The sequence below is a fragment of the Somniosus microcephalus genome, chromosome 1, assembly GCF_052327205.1.
Source record: "Somniosus microcephalus isolate GS21.2 chromosome 1, FLI_Smic_1.0, whole genome shotgun sequence".
Lineage (NCBI taxonomy): Eukaryota > Metazoa > Chordata > Chondrichthyes > Squaliformes > Somniosidae > Somniosus > Somniosus microcephalus.
The window spans coordinates 138,605,114-138,632,850 of record NC_140987.1 but is presented as its reverse complement, the minus strand read 5'-3'; the positions used below and the strand labels follow the sequence as shown (position 1 = coordinate 138,632,850).

The 27,737-nt window shown below is 44.1% G+C and overlaps 1 protein-coding gene across 3 annotated transcripts in view; it reads left to right on the top strand.

Moving 5' to 3' along the window:
* rorb (RAR-related orphan receptor B) overlaps nt 1-27,737 on the top strand; it is a 347,074-nt gene that overhangs the window by 187,229 nt on the left and 132,108 nt on the right. The window contains exons 1-2 of one of the 3 annotated variants that reach the window (XM_085986226.1): nt 10,850-10,997; nt 19,442-19,527. In XM_085986226.1, the coding sequence (XP_085842352.1) occupies nt 10,979-10,997; nt 19,442-19,527 (105 nt within the window). In that variant the 5' untranslated portion in view covers nt 10,850-10,978. Of the gene's footprint in view, nt 1-10,849; nt 10,998-19,441; nt 19,528-27,737 lie in introns of those variants that run through there. The other 2 variants (XM_085986244.1, XM_085986234.1) reach the window with 2 other exon arrangements.

The following is a 27,737-nucleotide window of genomic DNA, read 5'->3' as shown; positions in this document are numbered from 1 at the left end:
AATTTTCTTTGAGGAGTCAGTATATAATGTAACTTCGGTGTGTTTGAATCATCAACCCACAACTGTTTAAAGGGGATTGGTAATCAATGGCACACATAAAGTGTAAAGGATAGTTAAAGATTCTGTAGGTTCAACCACTATAATTTTGAGCAGAAGGAGGGAGTGGTATGTATATGTGAGGAGATTTTAGTTTTTTTTGGTCTGTCTGTCTTTAAAATGCCACTGGGTTGAATTCCTTGGGGGTTACCCAAATCTTCCTCTGAAGTAACGGTGGATGATTGGGAGAACCCCATGGAAATCCAGTCCTTGTGCTTGGTATCCCCCTCCAATGTCCGTTTCTCACTGTCTAATAGGCTGATTATGTAGCTAATGTAAGCTGAGTCCTTGTTAAGTTTACTGGTTACACTTATGCTTTGTATAAAAGCTGCCAATACTGAAACAACCTGGTACCAAACATCTAATGGGCTGAAAAGTTGACTACTGAGCTGAGCAATGTACTTAGTTGTGTAAAACAACATTCAAGTCAGTGGAAGACTGAAGAGATTATATGGTACACTGATTGATCCAGTCCAATGTATCTTGATGCTGCGTTGATGAATTCTCAATCTAAAACTGCAATTAAAAATATATGGGCCCTGAACTTCCTTGGATTTTCTGCTGCCACACTGTCGTAAGTTCATCGGAACTGGGGTGGAAACCCCACTTACGTGCATAAAGTCCCAGGAGATTCAGGGCCATTGAAAGCAGATAATGCAGCCAGGAAGCACACATAGGCTGCGATTTCACCGACTAAGGCGGGCCCTGGGCCGGCCGGGGTCGGTAGCGCAGTCCCAGCCCGCTGGCTGCTCGAGCCCGCTCTCTGCAAGTGATCTTACGTTAATAGGGCTTATTATTAGCGAGGTTCCTGGCCAATTAAAAAGAAGCGGGTCTGATGACATAATTTGATGACGCCTCATCAGCCGGTTTTCTTAAAGGGACCATGTCCACATTGATTTTGGCAGTTGTGCTGTCAGTGTTCTACAGCATTGGGGTGCTGCAAACACTGACAAGCACTGCACAAAGGTGCACGGCTGCATGCAGGCTCTCCCATGACTCCCTCCATATGCTTATGGAGGGAGTCACAGCATGTAGGGAGGTTCTCTTCCCTTTCAATGGGAGGAATAGACCTCCCCAGGAGCCCAACACAGCCTGGTTGCACATTGCACAGGAGGTCACAAGCAGGGATGTCGTCAGGAGGACCAGGCTGCATGGCGCAAGCCTTTCAATGATCTCAGTAGATCATGAAATGTTACTGCCAAGCCGCACTCAACCTCATCCTGCTGTGCCACTCATCACATCCCCATCACTCTGCCTTCCCTACCCTACTCCTGCACATGTTTACTTACACCAACTTACCTTGCGCCTCCACTCATCCCTCTCTATCTACATTATCACTTCCCCATCTCACTAGTCACCCCTCACACTCACCCTCATCCTACTGCAATTGTGAATAGCTGGGGTCCAAGCACTGATCACTGCAGTACCCCACTAGTCACTGCCTGCCACCCTGAAAAAGACCCATTTATTCCTACTCTCTGTTTCCTGTCTGTTAACCAACTGGACATATAGTTGGATTTAAAAACTTGTAAGATAAAGAAATCTGTATATGTTTTAAAAATGCAGTAACCAACATTTTCTTTGCTATGAAACTCATCGGGCTGGATTTTCATTGGGCCGTGGAGTCAGGATTGGAGGTGTGTGGGGGTTTAAAATCCCAAAATCGGGGGTCCCGACCCCATCCCACCTCTAACCCACCTCCATGCCAGTTTCAAAGGAGGCGGGTACCCGCCCGCACTGGGACCCGCCTCCCCGAGGCGGGAAGGGGATTAGTGCCAATTAACTGCCTGTTAACAGGTAGTTAACAAGCAGTTTTTAGCCTAATCCCTATTTTCATTTTTGAAATGTGGGATTCCCGACGGCTCCAAACCACGGCAAGCTAGCGAGGCAGGCCGTTGGGATGAAGGGCTTGGAGGGGTCGAGATGTCCGATGTTCAGGTGAGTGATGGGTGCATGAGTGCAAAGGTAAGTGTGTTTGGTCTGTATAAAGTGTTTACTTACCTTTACAGCCTTCCTCCCTTCAGGTCTTGGGAGTCCCTCATCTCACCGGCACAGGAAGCAGAATGGCTGCGAGCTGTCAAAATCTGCAGCCTCTGCTTTCTGTTCCAGGCAGATCTCTAAATCATCCTGAGAGGAAGGAATTAACCTGGAGTACAGATTGTCAGTGTTTGACAGCTTCAAACAGCTGTGAAACGCTGATATTTCATCTGTCAAAAGGTCTTGACAGATGAAATTTCAATCTGTGACGTCACCTGTTGCCGGGTGGCCCTTAATTGGCCTGCTGAACCTGCAGGGCGGGCTCAACGAGGTCAATCAAGTCTAAATCGCGTGGGTTGGCTAGAACTCGATGGAGGCGGGAAGACAACCCCAAAAGTTGTAGTCCCGCCTCCTACCTGCCTCCTCAATGAAAATCCAGCCCATCATGTGCAACTTTGCATCCTTCATACCACTTCTGCAGCTGTCATCTTTTCACAAACATTACATCAGACTCACAACATGTCACACTTACCTGGGGTGGTGTCCGGACGTCGTGAAACCCAACCCAAAAGCGGGAAAATCAAAAAACAGGCTGAAAATTACTGACAAGCACCTGTTAATAGGCAGGTAATTGCCTTTAATCTGTTTCCTGCCGCTAGGTGTCGGGTCCATTTGCAAATCGGGGACCTGACACTTGGGAAGGCTGTTTGGAGGCGGATTGATGGTGGGTTCAGGACCTGCCATCAATCAATAGGACTTTAACCTCTGACCCGCCTCTCTGAGCGCTGGCAAAATCGTGACCATTCTCTCTGTATCCACTCTATCAAAGCCTTTCATAATTTTAAAGACCTCTATTAGGTCACCCCTCAGCCTTCTTTTTGCAAGAGAAAAGAGACCTAGCATTTTCATCTTTTCCTGATATGTATATCCTCGCATTCCTGGTATCATCCTTATAAATCTTCTCTGCATCCTCTCCAGTGCCTCTATATCCTTTTTATAATATGGTGACCAGAATTGCACGCAGTACTCCAAGTGTGGTCTAACCAAAGTTCGCTACAATCTTAGCATAACTTCCCTACTTTTCAATTCTATACCTCTAGAAATAAACCCTAGTACATGGTTTGCTTTTTTATGGCCTTGCTAACCTGTGTCACAACTTTTAATGATTTGTGTATTTGTACACCAAGATCCCTTTGTTCCTCTACCCCACTAGACTCACACCCTCCAAGTAATAAATGACCTCCCTATTCTTCCTACCAAAATGTAATACCTCACATTTATCTGTGTTGAACTTCATTTGCCAATTATATGTCCATTCTGCAAGTTTATTAATGTCCTCCTCTAATTTGTTGCAGTCCTCCTCAGTATTGACTAACCCCCCACAATTTGGTGTCATCCGCAAATTTAGAAATTGTGTTTTTGATTCCAAAGTCTAAATCGTTAATGTAAATTGTGAACAGCAGTGGTCGTAGCACTGATCCTTGTGGAACACCACTGCCTTGTGCCACTGTGAATAGTTACCTTTTACTTTTACTCTCTGCTTTCTGTCCTGAAGCCAGCCAACAATCCATTCTGCTACTTGTCCCCTGACTCTGACCTAGTTCATCAGTCTATTATGGGGTACCTTATTGAAGGCCTTTTGAAAATCCAGATAAATTATGTCTACTGTATTACCATTGTCTACTCTCTTTGTTACCTCTTCAAAAAATTCAATAAGGTTGGTCAAGCAGGACTTTCCCTTTTGAAATTCATGCTGACTACTCATTATATTTTTGGTTTCTAGATGTTCTTCTATTTTCTCCTTTAGTAGGGATTCCATTAGTTTTCCTACCACCAATGTTAAGCTGACTGGTCTATAATTCCCTGGACATGTTCTATCCCCCTTCTTAAATATCTGTATTATGTTAGCTATCCGCCAGTCCTCTGGCACTACACCTTTTTCTAACAAATTATTAAATATGCATAGTGATGCCTCTGCTATCTCTTCCCTAGATTCTTTTAAAATGCGTGGATGCAATCCATCCAAACCAGGGGTTTTATCCTCTTTGAGTTTGGATTAGTTTATATAATATATCCCTTTTTTATTTTAAATGCACTTATCTCATTACTAATCCCATCATCCAATGTCATGTCTACCTGTTCTATCTCCCTGGTAAATACTGAAACAAAATAATTATTTAATATTTCTGCCATCTCTCTATCGTTACCTGTGGTATTATCCTGTCTATCCCTTAATGGTCCTATTCCCATCCCAATCTTCCATTTTTTATTGATGTGCATATAAAATATTTTACTATTTTGTTTTATGTTCTTTGATAATTTAATTTCATAGTTCCTCTTTGCCTCCCTAATTTTTTTTGACTTCTCTCCTAATCTTTTTGTATTCTCCCTTAACATGCACTCCCCTGCTGTCTATGTACTTAATGTATGCCCCTTTCCTTACCCTCAATTATTCCCTTATGGCTTTATTCATCTATGGAGTTTCATTATTGTTTAGTGTTTAGTTTGTTCTTTCCTTTTAGCAGAATATATTTTTCCTGCAGTCTGTTGAACACCGTTTTAAATGTTTCCCATTGCTGTTCTACATCGTTGTTTGCCAATATTGTTGCCCATTTTTTTTCCAAGTTCTATTCACAGCCCCTCAAAATCAGCTTTTCTCCAATCTGTTAACTTGGTTTTCATCATACATTTGCCCTTCTCAGTTATCATCTTAAAGCATATTATATAATCGTCACTATTGCCTATATTTTCCCCTACTTTTACATCTCTTATCTGCTCTGGTTCATTCCCCATTACTAGATCCAATAGCGAATCCTCCCTTGTTGGGCTTTTTACATATTGGGTTAGAAAGGAGTCTTGTACATATTGTAGGAACTCCATTCCCTTACCACCTTTACCTACCTCTTCTGTCCAATTAATATCGAGGTAGTTGAAATCCCCCATAATTATTAATCTATGTTTTTTACTCATTTCCCTAATTTGTCTGCATATTTCTTCCTCCACCTCCCTTCCATTATTAGGTGGTCTGTAGACTATGCCTATTAGTGTGATTGATCCTTTATTGGGCCAGTAATTCCGGTCCCAACGCGTGAGTACGGACGGGGTACTCACGCGTGTGGCCGGAGGAATTGCCAGATTCCAGCATGCACAGCGCATGCGCGGGAAACTGGCATTTCCTCTCCATCGAACTAAGGGGTTAAGAGGTCCAACACGTGCGTGCAGGACTCTGCGCGCACGCGTTGAACTTCCTTCGTTTTGGCAGGTTTGCGCGTGTGCAAGGGCCTGGATTTTTTGGAAATGAAAAAAGGAGGCGTAAGGAGTGGATTCTTGAAGGTAAGTGGTCTATTATTTAAAATTATTACATTTTTTCCACAGCTTCATTGTTTTTAAAGACTGTACAGTAAGGTAAGTTTATTTTTAGACCCGAATTCGTAAAAAAAAAAAATTTTCAAAAATGTTATTAATTGTTTTAAATAGTTTTTTTAAAGTTATTTATAGTTTATTTAATTATTGGGATGTTTTTTAAAATTTTAATTAAAGTTAAACTAGTCTTTTGGGCGCCCGTACTTTTCATGAGTTTGACAGTCTTTACTATCAAACTCATGAATGAGTTTCCCCTCCCCTGATTGGCTGCAGAGTGCTCACCTGATCCCAGCCGGCACATCGCACTAACTACGCCGCTGGATCAGGTAAGCACATCGCGCCGACATCAGAACCGGGCCAGGGACAGGAAATGCAAGCAGGCCCGAGCTTCAGATGTCAGCGCGCAGGGTGAGTGCAGATCGGGGGCTTGCACGCGCGGCAAGCACCCGATCCTAATTTCTGGCTCATTATCTTTTATCTTTATCCCATATGGATTCTATCTTTGGCTTGCTGATATCTGCATCACTTTTTTCTACTGCCATTATGTTATCCCTAATAAGTACAGTTACTCCACCTCCCCTTTTTCCCTCCCTATCTTTTCTAAATATGCAATGTTTAATCCCAGTCCTGATTTTTCTGTAGCCATGTCTCAGTAATCCCTACTATGTCTGGTTCCTCACAATGCCTGATTGCCTCCAGCTCCCCTGTTTTATTACGGACATTGTGTGCATTGCTGTACAGACAGTTTAACTCATTTTTAATAGGATTTCCTCTCACTTTATGTTTAACCATCTTTTTAGACTCCTGTTCAGTAACTCTATTTATTCCCTTGCCATCAATGCCCTCCCTTACTTTATTCTTTTCTATGCTCTCTTGTCTTGTTTTGTTTATATTTAGGCTGGTTACGTTTCTTGTAGATTCCTTCCCCCATCTTAATAGTTTAAAACCTTTGCCACCTCCCTATTTACCCTTTCCACTAGGGCACGGGTCTCATCCCGGTTCAGGCGGGGCCCGTCCCATCGGTACAGCTCCTTCCTGTCCCAGAACTGGTGCCAGTGTCCCATGAAAAGGAACCTCTCTTTCCCACAACAGCCCTTTAGCCACATGTTAATTCTCCTGATCTGTCTGCTTCTATGCCAATTTGCACATGACTCAGACAATAATCCAAAGTTTATTACCCTGAAGGTCCTGCTTTTTAATTTAGATCCTAACTCCTGATACTCTTTCAGCAGGACCTCCTCCCTGTTCCTACCTATGTCGTTTGTTCCAGCATGGACCACGACAACTGGATTTACCCCCTCCCTTTCCAAGTTCCTCTCCAGCCGCCATGAGATATCCCTTACCCTGGCTCTGGGTAGGCAACACACCCTTCGGGATTCTTGGTTGCAGAGGATGCTATCTATCCCCCTAATTATACTACCACATTTCTATTCTGATCTCCCCCCCCCCCCCCCCCCCTGGACAGCCTCTGAGCCATGGTGCCTTGGTCTGCAATGTGGCTGTCCTCCCTGCAGTCTTTCTCCTTGCCCTCACAGGTAGCGAGTACATCATACCTGTTGGACAGGACCCGTGTCTGTGGGACCTCCTTCTCAACCTTTCCTAAATCCCCGCTACCCGTCTCCTTAACAGTCACACTCTCCCTTTCCTGAACCTGTGCTTTCCTCTGGGGTGACTGTATTGTGGATAGAACTGTCCAGAAATTCCTCCCCCCCCATTATGTGTCGGAGTGTCTCCAACTCACTCCAGCTCAATCACTCTGATCCGGAGAGGTTCGAGATGGAGACATCTCCTGCAGACATGTTCGCTCGGGACAGTCTCGCTGTCCACAAACTCCCACATACTGCAGTCCAAACACACAACCTGCCCTGCCATATGGTAGTCTAGCCTTATTTTATTTATTTAATTAGTTAAAGTCTTTATTCAAAGATTATTCAGTTATATTAATTAGTTTAACTAGTTAAGCTATGAATTTAATACAGTATGTTATAGTTTCCCGCTTCTAGTTTAAACCACTGTCTTAGTTTAGAGAGATAAAAAAAACCTTAATACTCACCAACCAATCACCTACCTGCTGTCCTGTGGAAGATACGTCGCCACTGCCTCCGATTGGGGCGAGTCCAGCGCTTGGGGTAAGGGGATGGGGAGGGGTTAAAATCAATAGAAAAAAACACATACAAAAATAATATTTTTGTCAAATGCAATGTTTGCTAATCCTTTTGAATAGATCTGAAATGGTGAATTGTCACAGAGTTGTAACTGGAGATGTAACCAGAATAAAAGATACAGATTCACTGTAATCTTTCATATATAATCATTGTACATTGACATGAGCATGAAACCAAAGTGTGCAGATGTGTGTGCCACCAGTGAGATTTGGGCCTGAAGGGCCATGAATGCAGCATGTGAATGGAGCATTTAGGTATTCCACAGAATCTCCTTATGTTTGGTTGGAAGTATCACCCAGTGTTAATTCTGCCATTCAGATCAGTTGTTGAAGGTAATTTCAAAATTAAAAGGATGCAAGGGCTTAGAAATTCCATGCCATTTTCGGTGTAATTTCAGTGTAATCAGGGCAAATGTCTTTTTTGGCAGCAAAATCAGGTAGCAGCTGTTCATGCCAGTTTTCCATCCCAAAATCATGCCCTCCACCGCCCGCCCCCCAACCCCACCCCAAGTTCCCTTGTGCCTTTTGGTCCTTCCCACAAGCCACTTACCAAGTCCCAAGTGAACCTATTTATATAAGTTAATAATGAGGGCCAGTGCCATGACCTGGTAGGCACTGCAGGCTCATGTTCAAAGGCTATTCCGGCACAAACAATAGTTTTAATTGTGGACAAACAGATTCTGGAATTTTGCCTAGTGATCTTTTGCATTCTGTATCGGCAGATGGACTGAGGGGTATCATTCTGCAATATGATTCTAATAGCAATGATACGTAATTTATTTTACTTTATCTTACACAAAAATAGCGGACCCTATATCAATCAAATCAAAAGATCACATCACTGGCAGCAGTAATGCAAAAGACTTCATTTGCTGGTATTTCTGTAAATGCCTAGAATGCAGCCTGTCATCAGTGCACTCAAATCTAGATGTATGCAATCTGCTGTCCAGCAGCTCCTGACAGATCCATGATTCCACAAATCCCTAATTAGCCATTCCAGTTATCCCTACATCTCATCAATTTGTGTGTAGCTATTAACATTTTTACATTCCTCAAAATAACAGTCAAACAGATGGATTTGATATTCAGCTGCTAATTAAAAGGGATTTTACAGAATTCCTTGTGGAATCAGCTTTTCCAAGAGCCTTCTCCATAAACTTAGCTTCAGAACCATCGCATGTGGGGGAGAATTTGCTGAGAGCTGCTCCCGCTCTGCCACCATACCTTCACCAGAAGTGTTGGGGAAACCCTGTTTATACACCTGACTGAGGTTTCTACCACGCTTCCAATGAAGTTACACGAGCAGCTCCTGGGAAATTCCCAGCCAGTAGCTGCTAGGAACAATGGCATTGCAAAAGCTGCCAAAGTATTAGCCATTGCAGTAAAATGTTAACATATTTAACATAGGAACAGGAGTAGGCCATTCAGCTCCTCGAGCCTGCTCCACCATTCAATTAGATCAGAGCTGATGTGTACCTCAACTCCATTTACCCGCCTTAGCTCAATATCCCTTGATAATCTTACCTAACAAAAATCTATTGATCTGTCTTGAAAACTTCAATTGTCCTAGCATCGACAGCCTTAATTTTTATTTCTTTAAGATCTTCATTTTTATTTCTTTAATTGTATTAGCAATTAGTGCAACAACCACGTTGTTGTGTAATTCAGTGGCAAAATTAATATAATCTCATGTAGGTCACTTTTTAACAGGATACAAGGTGGACCAGCCCCCATTAATTAGACTTTATTCTGCACCCTTCAGCTCAAAATAGTTTTTACGCCATAACTTATAGGAAGTGTGAGCTGATAATGACGTAGCGAGGACAACGGGGCTTTTGGGACCTTTGTGAACGGTGGGACCAACAGTCTATCTCCTTACTCAATGAGAATTAAGGATTGAGAAAGAAACAGAGAAAATACTGAGAAGAAGGGTGAATTAGAGTCAAATCAGTTACAGAAAGAGGTGTGGGAAGGAAAGACTGGATTAAGAGAGAGAAAAAAGATGGGAAAAGTAAGAAAAAAATTAAAAAATTAAAAATTTAACATTTTTAAAATCTCAAAGAACAATTTACCACCTGAAGGAATGAGATTCCACAGTTTCAATTGTTAAATTTTTGGGTCAGAGATGCTTATTGGCAGTCATTAACTATTATCACAATGTTAAAAAGGTACTTATGCTGTTAATTGCCAGACTTATCACTCTGTGGCACGTTTAATAGGCAATTAATGTGCAAATCCAGCAAGTTATTAAAAATAGTGGGAGGCTAAGGGTGAGATGCAGAATGACATAAATCGACCAGCAAGTTCTGAAGATTCGCAACACCCGGTGTATCTCCCGGTTAACTAGCCGTTAACACACGTTATGATGTTCTTGGATGTTCTTGCCATGGAAGGAGTGCAACGAAGATTTACCAGGCTGATACCTGGGATGGCAGGAATGACATATGAGGAGAGATTGGGTCGATTGGGTTTGTACTCGCTGGAGTTTAGAAGAATGAGAGGGGATCTCATTGAAACTTATAAAATTCTAACAGGACTGGACAGACTAGATGCAGGAAGGATGTTCCTGATGGTCGGGGAGTCCAGAACCAGGGGTCACAGTCTAAGATTTAGGACAGAGATGAGGAGGAATTTCTTCACCCAGAGAGTGGTGAACCTGTGGAATTCTCTACCACAGAAGGCAGTAGAGGCCAATTCATTAAATATATTCAAGAAGGAGTTGGATATATTTCTTAAGGCTAAAGGGATCAAGGGATATGGGGAGAAAGCAGGGACAGGGTACTGAATTTGGATGATCAGCCATGATCGCATTGAATGGCGGAGCGGGCTCGAGGGGCCGAATGGCCTACTCCTGCTCCTATCTTCTATGTTTCTATGTTTCTATGTTATTTTTTTGAGCAAGATTCTGCCCAGAGCCTCTTCAAATATTGACACAATGATTGCACCTGTACCCTAATTGCACACTGTGTTTTGGTTCCATGTGGTCAGTTGAAAAGGCTTGCTCACAATTGCATAGCCATTGTGTCAGACATTGCAGGGATCTAGGTGCATTCATCAGGCTAATGTACCAGCACAGAGATGTCTGTAAAAATTAACTGAAGTTTACAGGAGCATTTTCTCAAAAGCCACTTTACCTGCTAATCACAGCTCAGGGGACAGGGAAGGTAATGAAAGTAACAGCGACGTCAAAGTTCTCTAGACACCCCTGTCTTATTAATATTGGAATGGTACAGTCCATCTCTTCAATAATTCTTCCTTTTTAATGCTATTACCGTATTGCGCTGGTTGTCAAGAGGATAATTTTTGTCTGTTAAGGGGAAAGGACCAGTATTCTGTGCCATTGTTCTCACTAATAGCACGTGTCAAACACAGCAGAAAATGAAAACTGAAGTTATAAGTAAGTAGAGGACTTTGCACCAAAGATTTACATAGAATTTAGGCTATGTTAATATATTCTATTAAGTATAGAAGGTATAACAGAAAAAATTGTTGTCTTCTGAATAGAATTCAGTACAGATTGCACCATGTCATCATTTGTATATTTCTATTCTGTTGGTTGGTTTCCCATTCATTGCTAATAATGAATATAGACCCAATAAATGAGAAATGATTGTGTTCATACAGCTCCATTACCCTCTTGCTGCAATGTCCCTCTTGCTGCAATGTATCTTGAGACCCAGGTCTAACTTATTTTCAACAAAATGAGATGTAAGAAGGCAATACACAGAGCCTTACTTAAACATTGAATAGGAGCAGCTAGAGATTTCATGACGAACATTGCATATTAAGCTGCATTTTGACGTGTGCCCATAGTGCACAATGGTATTTAGGATTAGATTTTAATCTATTTAAGAAAAGTGTGCAGTATCAGCAGAACCAGATCAGGTTTCCCTTTAGTCTTTGGGCAGTTCGCTGAGTTAAGTTTGTGGCATACTGATATTAACAATAACATTGAAAAAGACTATTTTCTGTCAAAATCTGATAGGGTCACATAGTTTCTATCTAGTCCTTTAATAGCACAGCTTTTAAAGGGGAAATGTCTTTATGAAAAAGTGTTTGGCAAACTTTTTCTTATTGAAAACACTTGATGTGAAGGTATAAATCACATTGAAATACATGCACACATAATATTTTTATGTCGCAATTGATGCCTGCTTCTTCTCTCCCTCCTTCCCCAAGCAAGAAAAGGTTTACTAATTGCTTTTTTTTATGAAGCCAATGCCTCTGTAAAAAATGGAATTTTTGCCTCCAACATCTAATATACAGGTAGAAATAAATGCTTGCAATTACAAATGATTCAGGGTTTTAAAATCCGATTCTTTAATTTCACTAAACAATTCTTTAACCTTGTGTGACCTTTTGGAAAGGCTTATGAGAATGATTTGCATATTACAGCAGTCCTTTAGAATGTAATAGGCGATCAGAATACTAAGCACCATCTTCTTTATACACCAACGTATTTACAATTGCAAGCAATAAATGGTCCTGGTTATCTGTAGTGGAATAGGATGATATCAGCTTAAACCCAATCAGACCATCCACATCTACTTTGATCACAATTTCACCTTGTCCTATTGATGACGTGATCTTATGAAGAGTTGACTTTAGTGCGTGTAAATAAGCAAATAGCATTAAAATTGTTGCAGTCTCTAGTAGTAAATATACAATATGGTATGGTTCTGAGCCATAGAGAGTAGGCAGGTCCCAGATTCAACCCCAGGTCTATGCTGAGTTACTTGATCTCTGCATCCTTGGCTTTGTGAGGGGGGAAATCAGCCGGGTTTCCTGCTCCTGATCATTATTCTGTGTTTCTCACTGAAAAGACTCTCCACCTCTCTTTCTTCAAGACCCTCCATAAAGCCCAGCTCTTTCACCAATCTTTTGGTCACCCCTCCTAATATCTCCTTCTTTGCCTCGCTATCCATTTTTGTCTGATTACCCATTCTGTGAAGCGCCTTGGAACATTTTTCCTATATAAATGCAAGTTGTTGTTCTTTGATATCTGAAAGTCCCCAGACATGTTGGGCAGGATTTTCATTGGACCGTGGAGACGGGATTGGAGGCGTGTGGGGGGTTAAAATCGCAAAAACAGGTGGGCGGGGCCATCCGCGCCTCCATCCCGCCTCCAAGCAAATTTAATTCATTTGTGTCTAATGGTCCTGTCTCCGTCCCGCCTCCAAGAGGCGGGATAGGCCGTTAAGGCCCTTAACAAGCACTAAATTGCCTCTATAAAGTCACTTTGAAAGGCCTTTGCCATTTTAACCCTTTTCCCACGTGAAACACGCCTGGTGTGAAACACGCTGGTGAAACCTGGCAGGAGCACAATTGGATTGCTGACTATCAGCTGCAGGTCAACCGTTAAAGAGGAGATATGATCAGCCATCATTTGCAGGTGGCAGGACTTTGTTGTCTCAGGTCTGGGGGAATTTTTAGAAGGCTTAACCACAGCTGTGGAAGTTTGGAGCCTGACACCCATCTCCAGTGTGACCTCCTGGGAAACCCCTCTCGCTACCTTCACTGAGTGCTTCCTCAACTGAGGCATATACCAGAATCATGGGAGCCATTTATTTCCTTCCCTTCTGAGCATTAGATGAGCTCGAGCACCAGCCGAGGCACCAGCAGAACCAGGAACAACAGCAGCAGCAGCAGCAGCAATAGGAGCACCAGGTTCCTGCTCACCCACCTGAAGCTGCACAGCCCAGAAGGGGCCAGCGCATGGAAGCCCGTCAGCGCAGGAGATACCCCCCAAACAGGGTCTACAGACACAGGGTCAGCTGCCTCAACATGAGTGAGCAGCAGTGTCAAATGCGGCTCCGACTTTTGCGAGAGGTAGTGAGTGACATCTGCGCAATGCTGCAACAATACCTGCAGCCCAGAGGACCAGGTGGCCGTCAAAGTCACCACCGCAGTCAACTTTTTTGTCTCAGGTTCATTCCAGGGATCAGCAGCAGACATCAGTGGCATCTCCCAGGCGGCCACACACACTTGCATCACGCAGGTAACCGGTGCCCTCTTTGCCATCGTGCACAATCACATCCATTTCACCAAGGATCAAGCTAGAGTCACGGCGCGAGTGGTTGGATTAGCTAATCTGGCAGGCTTTCCAAGGGTGCAGGGCATCGTTGACTGCACACATGTGGCCCCTAAGGCACCCCATCGCAATCCAAGTATTTTTGTCAACCGCAAGGGCTTCCACTCCCTTAATGTTCAGCTGGTGTGTGACCACAAGAAGGAAATTTTGCATGTTTGTGCCAAATACCCTGGCAGTTGCCATGACTCCTTCATACTGCACCAGTCTAGTGTGCCTCCGCTATTCAGTCCATCAGACCAACTTAACGGATGGCTACTTGGAGACAAGGGCTATCCCCTGAGGACGTGGCTAATGACGCCGTTGAGGAGACCATCCAACGAAGCAGAGGAAAGCTACAACTCCAGCCACATGTCCACCAGAGCCATAATCGAGCAAACCATCGGTTTGCTGAAGATGCTCTTCAGATGCCTGGATAGATCTGGTGGAGCCCTGCAGTACTGAGCAGCCAGGGTCTACAGGATCGTCGTGGTTTGCTATGCACTTCACAACATGGCACAGCATCGTGGCTTGCAGATTCCTGAGGACCAAGTGGCTCCTCACATATCCTCCTCAGATGAGGAGGAGGAGGAGGTGGAGGAGGAGGAGGAGGAGGAAAGCGAAAACGAACATCCTGCAGAGGCCCATCAACCAGCAGCAGCATTATGCGAGAACATTGCTGCCCGGGATGCAAGGATCGCACTCAGCTTGGCCAGATTTGCTTAGCCTAGCTGATCAAGCACTTTTGCCTTGCAGCTTTTTACCTGAGCATCGACAATGGCCAAAACCCCGCGGATTCCTAGCTATTTGACCAGCATACTGACAATTGCAAGGAATCCTAAGCCATCAATGTGAAAGTACCATTCGCGAAATGACACATGCCACAACTACAACAGTAGCCATCAGAATTTTTATTAACATTATTAATCTGATGGCTTTTTCTAACAATACATCAAACTTCACCCAAGTGACTACCCTTGTGACTATTTGTGCAGTATCTTTCTCTTACGCGTGCTCCTACGTGGTGCTTCCCCTGTGGCTTCAGCAGATGTGGAGGCCCCTTGCTCACTTTCCTGCTGTTCCTGTCTCGACACCTTTGGCGGGCGTCCTCTAGGGTTGCAAGCCTGTGAGGGCTCATCAACAGTCTGCTTCTCCTGCGGCTGTGCAGAGATTGAGACGCCGATCTCAGTTGGGTGTGGACTCTGGTGGGGCTCTGACCGAGGGCTCTGCAGTGGCATGGAAGTGTGAGTGCTTGGAGAGGAGCCCCCACTTCCTTGATGTCTGCCACCAACTTCCCTCTCATGGGTCAGGTCCCCCTCAGCGCCTACAAGTGGCTTGAGAGCAGCTTGCTGCACATCAGGGGGGCCATGGGGACCGTATCTGCACTGGCAGTCCTACTCAGAAGGACTTCTATGAAGGTCTGGTTTCTCTGTTCAGTAGATGACCATCGCTCCCCCAGAGATGTCATTCTATTCTGAACACTCACCATGTTTTCTGCACTCTGGTGACTTATCTCCCCCATGGCCGCAGCCATCCTCTCGTCTACTGTAGCCATCCTTTCGACGGAGGTTGCCATCATTTGCACGGAGGTTGCCATCCTTTCCGTGGTGATGTGTTCATGCACCAATGACTCCATAAAGGCTCTGCTCATGTTCGCTATGGACTCCTCCATTCACTCCACACTCGCAGCGACCCTGGCAACAAGATCTGCTAGAGACTCCTGCATCTGTTCCTGGAGTTTCAGCACCGCTGATCTTATGGATGGACCCAGAGGCAGAGGGTCGACATGCAGCTGAGCCGAGCTGGCAGAGTCCTGCGCCCACTGACTAGGACTCTCCACTGCTGTCCCTGTCTCCACAATCTGCTGATGCTCACTTGTGAGCTGTGATACACCAGGTGACAACACTACTCTATGTCCCGAAGGTTCCACCAAGGTGTGAGTATCTGCACTGGTGCTGGGTGCGCTGAATTCTGCTGACGCTGCACCCTCAGAGGTTGCAGCTTCCTCTGAGGAGTCTGGCTGCTCAGGCTGTTCCTCCTGACTAGTGGGGACGGGTGCTTGCGATGGTCCTGTGGGGGAGTAAAGGAAAGAGTCAGAGATGTGTTGCCAAGGTTACATGCACATAGCATATTGCAGATGCTCATAAGTCCATCTGTTAGAGCTTCAGAATCATTATCAGCGACTCATGCAATGTCAATGAGAGAGATGGTAAACTATTCTGTCACCAGCTTGCTGTGTTGCACCCGTCTGTCCGTCCCCCACTTGCGCATCTTCCTCAACTCCAACGATTTCCAGGACCACCTCCTCCCAGGGAGTGAGGTGGGCTAGTGAGGGTGTCCCTCCTCCTGTCCTGGCTCGCTCTCCTTTATTGTGAGCTCTCCTTTCCTGCAATGAGGGAGACAAGTGGAGGTTGAGTGAGAATGAAAGAGTGAATGTAGAGATTCCATAGCATAGATACTTAGAAGGAGACAAAGATGGAGTGAGGTGGCAAGACCAAGGGCCCTCCCTGTGTGTTGTCAGTTGTCTGCATAGCATCACAGTGATAGGGAGTGTGAGGGCTGCATAGTCGAATAGTTAGATGAATGTGGCCATAGAGAGAAAGGGAATGGGTAAGGGTGCATGACTGTCAGTGTCAAGTGGGATGTGGAGGAAGTGATTGCTAAAGCTGAGTGCTGGTGAGGAAAGGCAATGGGGATCAGATTGAGGGTGATGGGAAAATCATACTCACTTTTCCAGTGCGCTGAAGGTCATGAAATCTCTTCATACACTGTATCCAGGTTCTGCGGGTCATTGCTAAAGAGTTGACCTCCTCTGCCACCTGTATCCACACGGCCTTGGTCTGTTGGGGAGGCTTCGCCCTCCCTGTAGAAGGGAAGAGCACCTCTTTATGTGCTCTAGCTCCATCAACTAATGCTTGCAGGGCCACATCATCGAATCTGGAGCAGAATTAGCTCCCCCGCTGCTCATGGTGCCTCCAGGTCCCTCCCACACCAAAGGCCAAAAGGTTGGCAGTCTGCAGAAGAAGCAAGGCTTGCTGTAGACCTTAAATGCAGCAGCAATGATGATGTCATCGGAGGCGACTTTCAGACTGGAAAAACTCATTTGCCATGGGTTCCCACACGTTGGAACTCAATTGGGCAATTAAGTTAAATTCGCATCAATCTCCCACATCGATTTACATTTGTGTGGATAACACGAAATGCAGATTACATGACCCGAACCCTGTAAGGTTCTCAAAATTCCAACATTCCCCGAAGTTATTAATCAAAAGGGACCCTGAATGGACTTGATTTTAAAACCAGGGTACCCAAAATGGCTGAGGTAAACCTCGTGACCAGGCCAAATGGGATTTTAAAACAAAGGTTCTGCAAAACAAGCAGGTCAAGGAGTTCAAGTTTTAAACTAATCAAAGACTTTGTAAGGACTGATAAAATGAACAAAAGACTGTACATTCCAGTCATTAAGTTGGAATGGGCTCCATCAAGCCATTAGGCTTTCTGCATTTTAAATTGGGAACCGCTCACCAGAGACATTAAGCCTGAATGGGAGCAATTCACAACTTGTCTTTAACAATGGCCAGGGTTTCGAGGCTACTTTAGACATAACGACTATCACTCTACAGGTCATTTTTATAAACATTTTTAAACATTTAAACGAGCTCACCCAAATCAGACAAAGGACTGAACTGATTTGCTGCGCAAATAAGGGCTCCCGATGGGGGTATAACTATGGGCCCATCAGGAAGCCACTCACTCTCTTGCCTCTTCCCTCCTGCCTCTCAACTCGCTGCCAGATTACAACCAGGATGGGTTGTATGAAGACGACTGCGTGGGGCTTCGAATAAACGGGCCCTCAGTCCAGCTCATTCAACCCAACAGGATCAACCAAGGAAGAACATCAACTGAAGAAGAGCCCATCCTGCGAGGTAAAATACCCAGGCAGAGACTTTAATATTAGGGTATTTTACCTGGACGTCACCCTTGCAGCGCGCTGGAACCACGTGACGTCGGCAGGTCACAGAGTGCACAAGGAGTGAACCCAAAACCTTCAACTGTTTTTTTTTAAATGTAACAAGTTCTTGGATTGGTGAGCATGAAGTTCTGGCCCCTCATAGTCTAATCTAGTCAGGTATAGGGGGTGGGAATTATGGGGATTGCTAATATAGTTGTTTTCCCTCGATTGTGCCGTGTGTTCCCCATTCCCTTTAAGTATAAGCATTTTATGTCTGTAGTGTGCTGTACCAGTAATTTTCTCGTGTAAGATTGTTATAATTTTTCAGTTCAATAAAATCTTGGTTCTTTTACACCAAACCACTTGTCTACTCGATTTTCTGTATCGCTGCCTGTATCTAAGTCCAGTGTCCAGAACCCAGGGGGCGAGCAATTTGAACCGCTCAAAGAGGCAAAGCTGACTGACCAAAACACGCCTGTGCAAACCCCCTACAACCCGCCCCTGAATTAAAATCCAGCCTGTTGTTTTTTTAAGACTTTAGGGGTTAAAAGCAGGTCAATCACAAAACTGTTGGCCAGAACAGATTATCAAATTCTCAGCAACTTTCCAGCATCAAGCTGGAGAGGAGACACAGTTCACAGTGCAATATGAAGAAGAATATTCATCACATTGACAGAGACACTTGAACTAAATTGGAAGCTTTTTTTGTTAAAATTAATTAACCAATTATGGCTATTTTCTTTTTGTTTAAATTATATTGTACCTGTTGTATTTGGTATTCGTCATGCTACATGTTACTATTTGTAAATACAGTTATTCGTGGGTGGTAATATCAGCCATTTTTAAAAGAACTGGAACAAAGTGAAAGGCTATGTTAACTCCAGTGAGAATTTACTACAAGTAGGACAATCCTCGGGTACGCAGTTCTGTGAGGGCATAGTTTAGTTTAGAAAGTAATAGGGGAAAAGTGTCTCTTCCAGATTTCCAGCATTGGCAGTATTTTGCTTCTGTGTCTGTTTATGAGGATGCCTGGATGCCTGTTAGACGGTTGGGAGAGGAGACAGTACCCCAAAAGTGAAACACACAGTAAAACAGCTGAGGGGAATTAGAGAAAATAAGTAACTTTTTTCTTTAAAGTATGTTTAATATAAAACTAACTGGTATCAGTCAGGGTGCAGTGATGAGTATGCTAATATCACTAAAAAGCAATGGATATTTTTGTGTCAGCGGTAAAACTGTAAACTTGTTATATGAAAAATTCACTATACTCTGGCATAACAATGTGAAGATTCACAAGGATGGATTTTTTTCTGAAAATGCTGAGCAATAAAAATAAAAAATAAAAGCTTAAAAGAGCACTACTGGCACAAGTGAACCAGCCTTTCACACGGCAGAAACCTCCCTGTCTGTTCACAGCCTCTAGTACGTCCTTAAGCACATCTTTAAATTAATTCTGGCAAACCACTTTCTGCTAGAAACTGCAAAGTGTTATTTATGTGTGTGAATTCTCATTTTTGAATTTCCCCCATGTGGAATGTAGCCATGAGGGTAGCAATTTTATTTTCATAACCACAGGAAGTTTTTATATAAAAGGAACTTCAACCAGGTTGCTATTACAGTACATGGCCAGATTCAGAAAAAAATGAAGAGAGTTTTGGCTAGACATTTGAATCTAGTTTCACACTTTTGACATTGTTTATTTTGGATCTTTTTATAATGGTAAGATAGTGTCCAATTGCACACAGACTTTCTGACTGTCTTTCCCACTTGGTCTACCATTGATTTATGCAGTATTGCTAATATATATTTATACTTTTTGTAGCTCAAATTGAAGTGATACCTTGCAAGATCTGTGGTGATAAGTCCTCTGGGATCCACTATGGAGTCATCACTTGTGAAGGCTGTAAGGTAAGAGAGAGATTTTTTAAAAATTATTGTTAATAATAAACTGGCTTAGTGCCAACCTATTTTTCAGTAACATTTTGAGGACAGTAATAGTGTGCTTTACTGCTTAGAGTCAGGTATTCGCATGCTCCTGAATATAAATATCCCAATTAAAGCAGCAAATTGTGGTGCTTTGGCTCCTTAACATTGCAGTGTTGATGCTGATAGCAGCTTTCACTTGGGCAGCAGTGCTAGAAAGTAAATGAGGTAGTGCTGCTGCATCTGAAGAAGTGAAGAATTACCTCAAGAGGCAACTGTGAGCATTCCTGCCAGTGGCAGCAGATGACATTTTTCGGGGTTGCACAGGCTGAGTTCTCAGTCTGTCTGTACAGGGCAGTGATGTGGTTTTCCACTTGCTCACCTGTACAGACTTCCCCAGCCAATGGGAAAGATCCTTCGGCAGAAGTGAAAAGCAAAATTGTTCATCTGTTGGTGTCAGTGCTGTGGAACTTACCTCAAAATGTAAGTGGGATGGGTTCTACACCATCACAAACTCAAGTATATCACAGAATCACTTTTCCTCGGAAGTTTTGTAATATAAAAAGGGTATAAAATTGGTGCTGAACAACAACATTTGGGCTAACATCTTGCATCAACCTGTAGTGATCTCTGAACAATATTTGAGAACTTTTTGCGACAGTGCAGTGCAACAAAGAAATAGAAAATAGTCTTTTCCAGAAGTAGATAATTCCAAAAGCTCTAGGAAGGTATTCAGTACTTTAAGGGTTAATTAACTCCCTGAATGTTGTTACAATAGTTCATAAAATGGCACATTTCTTCAAGTAGTTTAAGTCAGTTGAACATTTTGGGAACAAGCTAAGATAATTTTTCTGGGAATTTAGAAGGACAGCCAAGATAGAAAAGGAAACCGATGGAATAAAAATTCCATCTCACAGTCTTAGTGTTGACACTATGGGAGTAACTCTGATCCATTCTCCCAATGGGAGGCTGTGCTCACAGGGAGCTCAGACCTGACAGAGGACTACAACATTGTAGGCCCGATTCTTCAACACATGCTGCCTGCAAGTGGAGCTCTCTGCTGGCTGTGCAGTAACAGATGCAATTGGTTAACACTTATGCTTGGCTTTCCACTAGTTGAATGGAGTAGATTGCTCAATTTTCTTACAGTAGTTAATAGCAATCTTTCATGCAGATTGACTAGGTGCATCACCACCATAAAGTTGCTTAACCCACCAGACCAATTTTAAAAATATATATTTGTTTTAAATACTAAGGAAATTAACACATACCACCGATATTTTGTCCCTCTACACAGGGACACTACTATGGTACAGACCAACTGAACATGTCCGAATTGGGCCACATTTAGTTAATGGCCAAACTTGGTTACTTGAGCTTTGGAATGTAGTTTGTCAGTCAGCCCTTCCTAAGCCAGTGTTATCTAATACATTAGCCACTAGCCACATGTGGCTAATTGGGAATTCAGGTGTGCTGAATAGTAAATATAAATGCGTAATAGATATTGCCCTTGGGCATGTGATCTCAATATTCATATTCGCACACCGTATGCATGTGTACTTTAACCTTTTTGTGTGTTGTTGGTAAAATAGCAAGGCAAAAAGCAGAGTGTGCCAGTGTTTTTTGATCGTTTGAGTGCTTAATTTCCTTGGTCATTCAATGGTGGTAGATGTTTGTTAAGTAAATATACACATGTGGACTACTTTTGCCTGTATTGTGTGAATGTATGTAAGGTATTTTGTACTAAAATTAGTGCATGTGGCTAAAATGGTGTTGTTAGATCCGTGTATCTTGATGTTGTGTGTCCTTCAATAACTAGACAAGAGACTGCAGGGAACAATCAACAGGTGTTTACTGGATGAGGGTTACTCTAAAAACTAACTGTACAGATCCCCACTCAGGGTTTACATACAGGTGTGGTCACTGCCGGTACTACAGTATACATGAGCTGTAAAAAGTAGTTCTCCCCTTAAAGGTACATACACTACAATTCCTCCCCTTTTAGATTAACAGTACCATAACATTCATTTAACAATTAAATATCAACTAATTACAATTAACACTTTTAACATGTAACATTAACTGAAAATAGTCCATTTATAAATTCAGTCTTGGGGCGGCTTCCTGATCCTTTCTGGATAGCGCCTTTCCTGAGTGTCTTGCTCTTGGTGCGGAGGCGATTCTGGCTCCCTGTCATCGGTTGGTTCATCAGCTTCCGATGCTACTGTTTCTGGGGTAGATGCTACCTGTATGTCGGGTTCATAACCAGGTAAGCGAGACATGGGGCTGACTCATTCCTGTGACTCTAGGATCTGGTCAACATGGCGTCTCACAATGTTCTCCCCAACATCCACTGTGTACATTAGTGGCCCCTGCCGTGTGCATATCGTTCCTGGTTGCCATTTCTCTGTTCGGTAGTCGCGGCCCAAGACTGGTTGCCCTACATTGAAGCTCCTTGTCGGCTTCTCATTGATGTGCTGGAATTGCTTATTCTCAACATCTCGTCGTACATTTGGTCTGAGCAAATCCAGACGAGATCTCAACCTTCGGTTAAAGAACATCATGGCCGGGGTCTGGTTGGTGACTGCATGTGTCGCATTTCTGTAGGCTAACAGGAAATTGTCCACCTTATGCTGCAGTGGAATGTCGTCATCGCACATGGCCCTTACTGCTTTTTTAAAGGTTTGTACGAACCTCTCAGCCAATCCATTTGTGGCTGGATGATACGCCAGGAGCGAGGAGCATTTGTAATAAGGTGGATGAATTGGCTGCGCAAATAGAGGTAAATGAATACGATTTGGTTGGGATTACAGAAACGTGGCTCAAGGATGGCCAAGACTGGGAACTCAACATCCAGGGGTATTCGATATTCAGGAAAGATAGGCAAAAAGGAAAGGGAGGTGGGGTAGCATTACTGGTTAAAGAAGGGATTAATACAATTGTAATGAAGGATATTAGCTCTAATGATGTGGAATCTGTATGGGTAGAATTGAGAAATATTAAGGGAAAAAAACATTAGTGGGAGTGGTATATAGACCTCCAAACAGTAAGGTGGAGGTTGGGGATGGCATTAAAAGGGAAATTAAAGAAGCGTGCAATAAGGGCACAGCAGTCATCATGGGTGACTTTAACCTACATATAGATTGGGCCAACCAAATTAGTAACAATACTGTGGAGGAGGAATTCCTGGAGTGTTTACGGGATGGTTTCCTGGACCAATATGTCGAGGAACCAACCAGAGATCAGGCCATCTTAGACTGGGTATTATGCAACGAGAAAGGATTAATTAGCAATCTTGTTGTACGAGGCCCCTTGGGTCGGAGCGATCATAATATGATCAAATTCTTCATTAAGATGGAGAATGAAGTAGTTGACTCAGAGACAAGGGTCCTCAATTTAAATAAAGGAAACTACGATGGTCTGAGGAGCGAGTTGGGTAGGATTGAGTGGGGAATCGTGCTCAAAGGGTTGACGGTGGATAGGCAATGGCAAACATTCAAAGACCGAATGGATGAGCTACAGAATTTGTTCATCCCAGTTTGGCGTAAAAATAAAACAAAAAAGGTGACTCAACCGTGGCTAACAAGGGAAATTAGGGATAGCATAAGATCCAAGGAGAGGACATATAAATTGGCTAGAAGAACCAATAATCCTGAGGATTGGGAGTAGTTTAGGAGTCAACAAAGGAGGACAAAGGGATTAATTAAGAAAGGGAAAACAGAATATGAGAGTAAGCTAGCAGGGAACATAAAAACTGACTGTAAAAGCTTTTATAGATATGTGAAGAGAAAAAGATTAGTGAAGTCAAGCGTAGGTCCCTTACAGTCAGAATCAGGGGAATTTATAATGGGAAACAAGGAAATGGCAGGCCAACTAAATGCATACTTTGGTTCTGTCTTCAAAAAGGAGGACACAAATAACCTCCCAGAGATGCCGGGGAACATAGGGTCTGATGAAAGCGAGGAACTGAAAGAAATCAGTATTTGTAGGAAAATGGTGTTAGGAAAATTGATGGGACTGAAGGCCGATAAATCCCCAGGGCCTGATGGTCTACATCCCAGGGTACTTAAGGAAGTGGCCCTAGAGATAATAGATGCATTACTGATCATCTTCCAGAACTCGATAGACTCTGGAACAGTACCCATGGATTGGAGGGTCGCTAATGTTACCCCACTATTCAAAAAAGGTGGTAGAGAAAAAGCGGGGAATTATAGACCGGTAAGCCTGACATCGGTAGTGGGGAAAATGCTAGAGTCTATTATAAAAGATGTAATAGCAGAGCACTTGGTAAGCAGTGACAGGATCGGACAAAGTCAACATGGATTTACAAAAGGTAAATCATGCTTGACTAATCTACTGGAATTTTTTGAGGATGTAACTGGTAAAATAGATAAGGGAGAACCAGTGGATGTGGTGTATTTGGACTTTCAGAAGGCTTTCGATAAGGTCCCACACAAGAGATTAGCGTGCAAAATTAAGGCACATGGGATTGGGGGCAAGGTATTGACTTCGATAGAGAACTGGTTGGCGGACAGGAAGTAAAGAGTTGGAATAAACGGGTCGTTTTCCGAGTGGCAGGCAGTGACTAGTGGGGTACCGCAAGGATCGGTCCTAGGACCCCAGCTGTTCACAATATATATTCATGATCGGGACGAGGGAGTTGGATGTAATATCTCCAAATTTGCAGATGACACAAAGCTGGGCGGGAGGGTAAGCTGCGATGAGGATGTCGGGGAACTCCAGTACGATTTGGACAGGTTGGGTGATTGGGCAGAAACATGGCAAATGCACTATAATGTGGATAAATGTGAGGTTATCCACTTTGGTGGCAAAAACAGGAAGGCAGATTATTATTTGAATGGCAATAGATTGGGAGAAGGGGAAGTGCAAAGAGACCTGGGTGTCCTTGTGCACCAGTCGCTGAAGCATGCAGGTGCAGCAGGCGGTTAAGAAGGCAAATGGTATGTTGGCCTTCGTAGCAAGAGGGTTCGAGTACAGGAACAAGGATGTCTTGCTACAGTTGTACAGGGCCTTGGTGAGACCACACCTTGAGTATTGTGTGCAGTTTTGGTCACCATACCTGAGGAAGGACGTTCTTGCCATGGAGGGAGTGCAGCGAAGATTCACCAGGCTGATACCTGGGATGGCAGGAATGACATATGAGGAGAGATTGTGTCGATTGGGCTTATACTCACTGGAGTTTAGAAGATTGAGAGGGGATCTCATCGAAACCTATAAAATTCTGTCAGGTCTGGACAGACTAGATGCAGGAAGGATGTTTCTGATGGCCGAGGAGTCCAGAACCAGGGGTCATAGTCTAAGGATAAGTGGTAAGCCATTTAGGACTGAAATGAGGAGGAATTTCTTCACCCAGAGAGTGGTGAACCTGTGGAATTCTCTGCCACAGAGGGCGGTGGAGGCCAGTTCATTAAATATATTCAAGAAAGAGTTGGATATGTTTCTTGAGGCTGAAGGGATCAAGGGATATGGGGAAAAGGCAGGGACAGGGTACTGAATTTGGATGATCAGCCATGATGACATTGAATGGCGGAGCAGGCTCGAAGGGCCGAATGGCCTACTCCTGCTCCTATCTTCTATCTTTCTATGTTTCTATACGGGGCGGATGTGTAATGCCTTACCCCATTCCTTTTCATAAATTTCCGAAACTCTTCGGACACAAACTGTGGTCCGTTATCAGAGCAAATCTGCTCTGGGAAGCTGTTCCTGGCAAATATGGTCCGTAGGACTGCAATAGTTTTCTCCGTGGTGGTGGAGGATATTTTGATCACCTCAGGCCATTTCGAGTGCGCATCCATGGCTATTAAAAACATTGAGTCCATGAATGGACCAGCAAAATCAATATGCACCCGTTGCCATGGAGAGGAGGGCCACTCCCATGGGTGTAGAGGGGCATGTGGTGGTGCATTTTGGACCTTCTGGCATCCTGAGCAGCTCTTTGTCAGGTCCTCGATTTGCTGATCGATCCCCGGCCACCACACATAAGCCCTAGCAAGGCTTTTCATTTTCACCCCTCACAGATGGCCTTCGTGAAGCTCATTGAGCACTCTCTCCCTTAACTTGGGTGGAATTACCACTCGGGATCCACACATCAAGGTCCCCTGGCATACTGACAGCTGTTCTCTTCTGGATGAGAATGCTGGCAACAGTGAGTCGCCATCTGTTGGCCATCCCTTCACCGTCAAGTCATATACCCGAGACAGTGTCGGGTCATTTTGGGTCTCCTTCTCTATATCAGTGTTAGTTACTGGCAAGCGTTCAATTATAGTCGAATAAAATATTTCGACAGGGTCCACTGCTGGTGCTTCCTCTGCAGTAGGCAGTGGCAGGCGTGATAGCCCATCAGCGTTTCCATGCTGTTTCGTGCCCTTATACTCGATTTCATATTGGTTCGCCCCTAGAAAAAGGGACCATCTTTGTAGCCATTGCGCAGTCATCACCGGAACGCCCTTCTTTGGGTTAAAGATGGAGACAAGTGGTTGGTGGTCAGTCAGCAAGGTGAACTTCTGCCCGTGCAGATAGTGGTTGAACTTTTTCACTCTCCACACTAGGCTGAGGGCCTCCCTGTCAATCTGGGCGTAGTTACGCTCAGCTGAGGTTAGTGACCGAGGCGCAAAGGCTACTGGCCTCTCCGAGCCGTCCGGGAATTTGTGCGACAGCACCGCTCCAATGCCATAGGGTGATGCATCACACGCCAACCGAATTGTTAGTGCTGGGTTGAAATGAGCCAACACCTCTTTTGATGTGATCAATTCTTTGCACTTCTGGAAAGCTCGTTTACATTTGTCATTCCACTTCCATGGTACCCCCGTTTGCAGTAGGGTGTTCAGTGTGTGTAGTACTGTAGACAAATTCGGCAAGAACTTATGGTAGTAGTTCACTAGCCCGAGGAACGACCGCAGTTGTGACACATTTTCCGGTGCTGGAGCCTGACTACTGCCTCAATCTTTTCAGGGGACTTATGTAACCCCTCTTCATCAATAACGTGGCCACAATACGAGATCTGCTTCTGGAAAAACTCGCATTTCTGGCGATTAGCTCGGAGCCCATATTCCTTCAATCTAGTGAGCACCTGTTCCAGGTTGGCGAGGTGATCACTGTCATTTTTGCCCGTGACCAGGATGTCGTCCAAATAACACTGGGTCCCTGGAATCCCTTGCAGGACTTGATCCATTGCCCTTTGCCAAATAGCCAGAGGTGATGCTACCCCGAACACCAGCCAGTTGTATTGGTAGAGACCTTTATGAGTGTTGACCGTGAGGTAATGTTTCGAGGCTTCTTCTACCTCCATTTGCAGGTACGCCTGGGCCAGATCAATCTTCGTGAAGCGTTTCCCTCCAGATAGCGAGGCGAAAATATCTTCAATCCGTGGAAGCGGATATTGTACAGTGTGAAGGATTGGGTTCACTGTCACCTTAAAGTCCCCACAGATGCGAACCTTCTTTGGTTCCCCAGGCGTATTAGTCAACGACCTCTTCATTACAGGAACGATGGGTGTAGCCCACTCACTCCAGTCCACTTTAGACAGTACTCCTGAACGTTCCAAACCTTCCAGCTCTGCTTCGACGGCTGGACGGATCGCATAAGGTACCGGTCTGGCCTTAAAAAACTTTGGGCTTGCATTTTCCTCTATTTTGATCATCGCTGTTATGCCTTTTAGTGTTCCGAGTCCCTCCTGGAACACTTCTTGTGCGTCAGTTAGCATTTTTGACAGTCGTCCAGGTGTGACGTCGTCATCCTTTTTGGCATCTACAGTCAGTGCTTGTATGGAATGCCAATCTAGCTGTATCTTCCGGATCCTTTCACATCCTAGTAGTGGTGGTCCTCCATCTGGCAATACATATAGGTCCATTTTTGGTGTTTCCTTGCCGTTATATATAACGTTCACCCTTATTTTTCCTTTGGGGTAGACTTTTTGCCCCGTGTACGTCTTCAAGACAATCTCTGTATCTCTCAAGGGTATATGTGAGAATAGCCGCTTGTAGTCCCTTCGGTTTATGACTGTTAGGGCTGATCCTGTGTCCAATTCCATTTTCACTTGGACTCCGTCTATCTTGAGCGTGACCCAGATAGTTTGGTGATCCTCCGTTTTGATCACATTATGTAGTTTCAGACAACCCAGCTCCTTGCTTCCGGAGTCTGTATCACTTTTCTGTTCGTCTGAACTACTCTCCATC